Raw genomic sequence first — 8,428 nt, forward strand, 5'->3', positions numbered from 1 at the left:
AAACAGAAGTGTGTGGATAAGATGTTTAAGATGACTGAGCTAAAGAAGAAAATAGAAAGAAAAAAAGAAAAACAAGGAAAAACTGACCAAGTTTTAGGTTTATTGATGCATCGTTGTTGGTCTTATTCTACTTGACAGGTATTATGATATGTCAAATATTATATGATTTCTTCATTTTAATGCATAGCAGTGAATATTGTCAATTCCAAGTCATATTTTAAGGTAGGACGTCTTCAAATTAATATCTTTGGGTTTTTTATCTCAGGGATACTCTACTCATAAAAAGAATTAGATTATTAAGAATGATACGAAGGGTGAGGTTGTGCTTTGCAAACTTCTTGAATCAGTGTTGTTAAAAGTACATTTAGGTGTTTTTAAAGCTCAAAGCTCAAAGCTCAAAACCATAAAGTTCTAAGTCCTTGGCCAAAGCAAAGCTTGCTTAATGAAGCATGTCTTAAGCACGCTTTCTTGTTACTTTTGCAAGAAGCAAAAAGCATGCCTAATAACTGTTTTTGCTAAAAAAATATGAATCATTAAAATTAAGAGCTTGATCTTGAAGGAAATGATATGAACATTGATTTATTATATTACAAACACTTTCTTAAGGTGTTGTATATTACATGAATTATACTGTATTTTGTTTACATGTTAAAAAGATATGAACAAAGGTAATTTACTATTCATGTGCCTTTTTGTCTCTATCTTTTGGATATATTTTGATTGAACCATTTATTGAATTTAATTTTAGCTATCATGGTTATTATTATTTTTATAAAGGACAAGAGTATCATATAAAATGATATGTTTGAATTTTTTAAGACTAGATTATTATCATATTGTTCACTAATAACTGTTTTCAAATTTACTATATGATTTGAGAAAAATGAAATAACTTGTGTAAAATTTGAATTAATAAATTTTGTGTAATTGTACTGTCCATTTTAACTAATAGACAATATATTACTATTTTGAGTTTATTAACTTATGTTTATTACATATTATATATCTTTAGAGGTTATACATTGTATATAATATATGAAAAATATGCTCATTACTTTAATCAGGTCTAATGCCTCATCCATTAGACCACAGTATTATTATATATCACTATTTTGAGTAATTTCTTCTGGCTATTGTTAAGACTCATGAATATGCAAAATGTATCATCCATTAGACCAGAATATTTAACTTGGTGAAGGAACAATCGAAGAAGATAAAACCACAGTGCAAATTTTGTGAAAGGATGGATCTTAGACTCTTCATAGAAAAATTTCCATCCAATATGAACATGATCATTGCCACTACATGTAATTCAAGCCTATCCTTAAGCATGCTAGTATAATAAATTTGTTCATTGAACTTGCATTAGTCACTTACTTTTATCTTTTAGGTACGAGAGAATTTGAAACCTATGACGTCTATTATATGAGGATTCTTCCTTGCTTTCATGCCAAAACATCAATGGATTTCTTTTTTGTAGACGAGATTTGAATTGATATTCTTTATTCGAATATAAAATACTTTATTGGTTGAGCTAATTGAAATCTAGTAGATCTTGGACTACAGGATACAATAACAATTTGATATGCCAATAGGATTGATCTTCCAAATTGTAGTAACATTAGTTTTTGTTGGGTCAAGAGCTTTATAGCTCAACCATTTGGACCTCCCACTAGACATTCAATGGTTTAAATCCCCCGCCCCAAGTATCAAATTATCAATATATATAAGAATTTTTTTTGTCCGGAAGACTGTAATTTCATTAATGAGAAATGTCGTTCTCTAAAAATAAACAATAAAATACGTATATGAAAATCAGCGGTTAGGATGAAATTTAACTACCAGGATCCTCAACCTGGTGAGCTGCACTAATTTAAACTTCAAAATCTCTTCTTAGAAGAACATAAATTTCATCTTGTCCACTGAAAAATGGAAAAAAAAAAAAAAAAAAAAAAAAAAAACAAAAAGGAGAAAAATCTCATAGCCTTAAAAACTCTTCTATAAGGAAAAACAATAGAAATTCCTCTCGAGTCCTGACTTTAGAACTCTTCCTAGACTGCCACGGTCTCCAAGTGTTAAGTCATCTCTTCATGTCTTTCCATTGTTCTGCAGAAGCTCATTTTGTAAATCATGGCTGTGCTCTCCACAAAGATGAAGTGTGAGCCACGGCTTCTCCAACAGAGAGATAGATACCGTGTGGCCCAAAGGACTCTGTGATTTCTGATTGATCTAGCTTTTCCGTCACACTTCCGACAGGATTTGCCAACACAAGCTACATAACAAGCAGATAATGAACAATTTAGCAATATGCTTTCCTCAATCACAGATTTTTTAACTTGCTATTATCACTATTTTTACCTTAATTGATCTTTTCTCCAACATCTTTTTGATTTCATATAGTGTGTCAATGCCACTTGTGTCTATTGCTGTCACAGCTGAGAAAATAATAAAATTGTAAGCCAAAATGTACCAGAACACTTGCAAATTGCAAGTTTAATGATACTTCACAACTTCAAGTTTGTGCTCAAGTTGGATAACTGAAAGTACCTGTCATGTCTAAAATTACACATTTCAGTGCACTTTCATTATTTTCTTTTACCCACTCTTCCTCCTCTCGAACCCATCTTAATATCCTGCACCAAGAATTTTTACCCAGTAAGAGATCTATAAGTCTAGGAGATGCTTAAAAGTATCATTACAGTTGCCTAATGCTATGCTGTAATTTAGATAACATAATGGAACTGACCTTTCTTGCAAGTAAGTTGAGTTTGCAAAGTAGATGGGAGACTCAACAGCAAGAATGAGAAATGAGGGGATCCTTGAAGCTTCTCTATACCGGCTGAGGTTTTGGTAAATTTGAGTGCCCCGGATATTTCCTAAGATTAGAGTGTTTGGCCTGGTGACATGTAAGAGAATCTTGAAAACTGAAACTGCAACCTGAAAATTGCAATTAAGGTGTTAAATATATCCACCATGTGATGAAATTATTTATGCATAAAAGAGAACAAGAAAAGCTCTAGTCTTTTCTTTCCTTCATTCTTTTTTGCTCTCTGTGTTTCTAATACTTTGAAAAATAACGAATAATAAAGAAGACTTCAGCTTACCGCAATTGCGAGACCTAGTGGCACTGAAATGAAAAGAACACCGAAGAAGGAGCAGAAACAAGCCATGAAATCAAGTTTGTCAACTTTCCACAATTTGAGCGCTGCCTGATAATCTATTAGGCCAATCACTGCTGTTATGATTATGGCTGCTAAGATGACATTGGGAGTGTAATAAAACAGTGGCATGAGAAACAGCAGTGTCACAAGCACAGCTGAAGCCATGACTATATTTGACACTGCTGTTTGTGCTCCAGCGTTGTAGCTTACAGCAGATCGAGAAAATGATCCTGAAAGATTAATTACAAATATTTGTGTTGTTAGAAACTGTCGTGATTATTACATTGCAGCATAAGTTGTAAAAAGGGCCAAATGAGAAGGTATCATAATTACCTGTAGTAACATAGCATGAAGAGCATGTACCAGCTATGTTCATAACACCAATTGCCATCATTTCTTTGTTTCCATCCACTTGGTAATTTTTAAGAGCAGCAAATGTCCTACCCACAGCAATTCCTTCCTATAACCATACAAAAAGGCCAAAATTTAGAAAGAGGTAACATTAATATAGCATATAAATCTTAATTATAATTAATTAGTTGCAGACCCACGCGATGCGTGGGGAAGCTTGGGCGAAAGTGTCCACTAAGTACATATGGTTAAGTGGTTCTATGGTGTCCATAATGAGGAAAGTCAGTGGTAACATGGTAGGAAAGCCATTGTCTATTAAGTACTACTTCAAAAAACCACAGATGGATAATCTACTCAGAAGAAATAACAGGCTTGTGTTGGACAACTTACAGTGAGAGATAAGATTCCAGTTACAATGCCAGTTTTGATAGCTACAGCTAGATGAGGGCCACTGAGGTATAGCATGTTTAGTGAAGGAGGATTAAGGCCCTTTGGTAAGTGACCAATCTGTTCCACATAAAAAAAGAGAGAACAATATAGTAGTAAGTAGTAGGAAAAAAAATCATAAAACCTGTTAATAATTTTTTATGTAAAAGTACCAAAGAGAATTGTAGCACTTACAATTGGAATTCCATGAACCTTGGACTTGAGGAGGAAAACTATAAGGGTTGAGAGGATAACTGATGTTAATGGGGCAGCTGCTGAGACCCAAAAAAGCTTTGGATTCCTATTGCTCTGTGTTGTTTGATAACAAAGTTACAATCAAAAGAACATAATATTTTGATGATTGAGTAATAAGTGAAATATGATTTTCAGCAACAAAGAAACACTTACAATATGCCTTGCAGTCAACAGAAAGAAGAGGAAACCAAAACCCATAACAATGGTTTGCCAAGACCACTGCAAACATCAATTGTAACAAAATTAGTGAAAATATTATTGATGATTGCAATTGTGTAATACCAGTATATTACATAATTTTTTTTAGCAATTTGTCTGACTTCATAAGGTTCCATCTCTTTCAATTTTGAAAAAAATAACCCTTATAATATCTACAAAAATTGTAGACAGTAAAAATTTGTCACAAAGAAACAATATATATATTTATATATATTTTTTTGGGGTGGGAATTGTTGAATATATTTAAAATAAATCCAATCTAAACTATGAACTTATTTGCAATGTCCACCATAAACTACAAAATTCCAATCAAAGCCCTAATTTGAGATTAATTTGCAATGTATTTCATATTATCCAAAATTATTGTTAAAATTAACAAATTAGTGGGCTACTTAAGTTTGAAATTGTAAGTTAATGAGCACTATTATGTTAATCTGGACATATTAATGTACACTATCATCCTCCTACTAATATTAGGGTGTACATCGGAAACTAATATTGATTTGGGATGTTGATTGCAATGATTTAAAATTTAGGTTGAATAATTGAACATTGAAAATTATCCCCCTATAATTGAATCTCCCCTTCCTCCTTAGAAAAGAAAATGACCATGTAACTTAGCGTGGACAGCTACAATTTGTCTTAAAAAAGACATAATCATTCTCCGTGGAGAACATAGGCACCGGCCACTGTGTCTTTCTAATAATTAACTAAGGTTGGGTTATTTGGATTTATTTAAAGAAAGCATAACTTTCTCCTATAGTTTAGTTGCCTTTACAAAGACATTTCTAAAAGCTACTTTTGTGTAAAAAATACAAAGATATCTTTGCTTAAAAAAAATCAGAACTAATTCCCAAATGATACCTACTCTTTTTTTATTTTTGAAGATCAAATTGTACCTACTCAATAGTCAATACCTTACATTTATTATTATTTTTTTTGACATAAAAAAAAGAACATCACTTTTTCTTTGTTAAGAAAAAAAACCCAATAGTACATGAGTTCACATTCTTCAATTTCCTACCGCTAGTCCTACAATAGTTTTAATTAAGGTGCTTTCTCTTTAGAGATGCCTCATACCTCATCTCTGGTGCTTATAACAGAGGAAACAACAGGAATAATTTGCATTTTGCTGGTGAAGTGAGCAATCCCGAGCAATCCTTTAAGCTGTTGCAATGACACGATAACTGCTGCACCAGCCATAAACCCAACTAGAGTTGCCTTTGAGAGGAAATCAATTATAAAGCCTAGCCTGTGAGTCACAAGACAAAATCAATTTCATAAAGTCAGGAATAGAGAAAATTGATTATGTTCTCTTTATTAATATCCGTGCACAAATTCTTTTATTTTGCAACAGAAAAAAATATACGAAGGTGAAACATTCTTTTAAGGTTGTTAATGAATGTGTTACTTATAAGAACTTTTCTTTTTTTAATGTGCCATGTTTACTTAATCTTAACTGTTTATCTACTATCATATGTTAATAATTTTGGAAATCAAATTTCTCATAAAAAGGGTATGACGCATATCAATCACTTCTCCTAGCCCTACAAAAGTGGGAGATTTACGCACGACTTTTTTATTTTTTTCTATTTTTTAATTCTATGTCAACGGTTAAGATTAGGTAGATATACCATACGATAAAATTTTCCTTTGTAATCAAACAACAAAGACAGTCTAGGATGGGCACAATTTGATACCTTAGAAGACCTAGAGAAGCCTGAAATAAGCCAGCAAAGAAGGTGGCAGTGAAGGCCAATCTAAGATAGAGAATCTGATCTTCAGTAGGAGAAACTGCCTCACTTAACATGGACCCCATGACCAAAGATGCTATTGAGACAGGGCCAACAGCAAGATGTCTAGAACTTCCAAGGATTGAGTATATCAATGGGGGCACAAAGCTCGAGTCTGCATGAAACACAGTTAAACTTGAATTAACTTATCATTTAAAAAGAATAATTGATTTCCTTGTTTATTAATCAATAAGTTAAAATATGAAGTAAAAGGAGTGGTATTGATACTAACATAGTCCGACTATTGGTGGCAAATTGGCAAGCTTTGCATAGCTGATTCCCTGCAACATTACAAACTAATTTAGATTACCAGAAAAACAACAAGAAGTTCTTGCTTAAAAAAAAAAAAAAAATCTTTTTGGTTGCTTACAGAAGAAGTTCCGAATTATCAAAGTGCAATTAATTAGTTTCAAAGAATATTTCTATTATTGTTTTTTTTGATAGAAGTATATTTCTATTATGGTACAAATAAAATGTGCCAGTAACATACTCCTTACGATTGTAACCACTTGGGTCTTACACGTGGGGTTTTCAACACAAAATGAGAGGTCTCACGTAGTGGCGGAGCTAGAATTTTAGTCTAGAAAGGGCAAAATTAAAAAACAATATTAAAAGTAAAATTAATCTAAAAAAATATTAATCAATAATAATAACAAAATAAATAAACAATTGCAAGAAAATATGAATATATTTTATAGTATTAAAATAAATAAATAAATAAAAATAACCATTAATTCATAGTCATAACTATTACAAATTTTACAAACTGATGTGGTAAAAATATGATTACTGTTACTTAAACAATATAATGAATATATGTTTGAAATTATTTTTTGTGATTGGTGAGATGTCAATTTATAAAATATAAGTAGTAAAATTTGTAATATATAAAAGGACATTAAAAATATATTTGATGATGGTTAAAGACAAAGTTCATGTTCAAAGCCATGTTATAATTTTATACAATATTGATTATATCAATAAAAACAAATCCACTTAAAAGAACCCAATTCATGCAGTCCACTCCTCGACTAAAGTAAAAACGACCATCATTCCCGACAGAGATGGAGTATGTGCAGACTGCAGAGCACAAGATTACTTTGGGAAATTTATTAGATACTGCTCCGGGCTCTCACAGGGAAGGGTGGGCCCCACACATGGGACACCTCATGTGAGAGCCCGGAGCACTGCTCTTCAACTATCTAATAATTTCCTGAGTGCTTTTTGTCCACCAATCTTTTTTCATGAAATGACAAACACAAACAAAAACAAACTCACACACAAAAGCTTTTCAATCTTCAATGCATTATGGTAACTAGTCTCACCTGTGGGATAGCCAGGCTAGCAATGGTAAGACCAGCGATGACATCAGACTTCAGAAGAGAAACATTGTACTCAGAGCCCCATTGGAATATAGGAAAGAAAAACTGTAGACAGATGATCAACTTCTTGAACCATGTTTGATTCTTGCATCTATAAAGTGGGTCATCGGGGAAGAAGATCTCAGTGAGCCTGTGCTTGAGTTTCTGAAAAGTGGTCAGCTTTGGTGGCAAGCAAACCTTGTGAATTTGCATTGGTGGTGGCATTACTCCTACTTCTGCTGATGAGATTGTCACAGTGGTTTCTAAACATGAAACGTGTTCCACTCTGTTAGAGTTAACACCCATTTCTATGCCAAAAAAAGAAGTACAAGAAGTACCAGTGTACCACCAAGATGTTGAAGAAAAAGTTTGAGAAAACACTATTGAGTATTACACTATGAAACACTGAAAAAGAAATACCCAGAATGTTTTGGTAAAAAAAGGAAGATGGTATGATGGTTTTATAGCAGAAGCAAAGAGGGGAGAGAGAGAGAGAGAGCAAGTGCCACGATAGATGGTAGTTATTCAGCAGTTTGCAATTTGCTTGATCGGGGTACTTTGGTCATTTAGATGGATTTGAAATATATAATCAAATCTCTTAATTAATTTTTTTTTTTTTTTTACAACTACAGGTGTCAATCTATGACATAATCTTCAGTGTGTCTTTATCTTTTGTTGTTGTTGTTGTTGATAAACCAGTGTGTCTTTATCAAACCTATTAGAAATGATCACTTTTATTACTTTAACTTAGGAGACCTTTTGTTTTTGTGTGTGTTTCTTATAGAAAAAAAAAAGAAAAGAAAAAATTAGGAGACCTTCCATTTTAAAAAAAGAAAGAAGTAAACTTAGGAGACTTTCCTTC

General features: G+C 32.5%; 1 protein-coding gene across 1 annotated transcript; it reads right to left on the bottom strand.

The window, feature by feature from the left end:
- Positions 1 to 1,822: 1,822 nt before the first annotated feature.
- On the bottom strand, positions 1,823 to 8,013 carry LOC126725532 (probable sulfate transporter 3.4). Its single transcript, XM_050430303.1, has 13 exons — positions 7,531 to 8,013; positions 6,438 to 6,486; positions 6,113 to 6,320; positions 5,493 to 5,664; positions 4,347 to 4,412; positions 4,134 to 4,247; positions 3,903 to 4,019; positions 3,495 to 3,621; positions 3,105 to 3,391; positions 2,747 to 2,937; positions 2,548 to 2,633; positions 2,359 to 2,435; positions 1,823 to 2,272 (listed from the first exon to the last, which is right to left on the bottom strand). Exons 1-13 carry the CDS (start codon positions 7,870 to 7,872, stop codon positions 2,129 to 2,131), a joined length of 1,980 nt encoding a protein of 659 aa, XP_050286260.1. The 5' UTR covers positions 7,873 to 8,013; the 3' UTR covers positions 1,823 to 2,128.
- Positions 8,014 to 8,428: the final 415 nt, after the last annotated feature.

The sequence above is a fragment of the Quercus robur genome, chromosome 5 (genome assembly GCF_932294415.1).
Source record: "Quercus robur chromosome 5, dhQueRobu3.1, whole genome shotgun sequence".
Taxonomy (NCBI): domain Eukaryota; kingdom Viridiplantae; phylum Streptophyta; class Magnoliopsida; order Fagales; family Fagaceae; genus Quercus; species Quercus robur.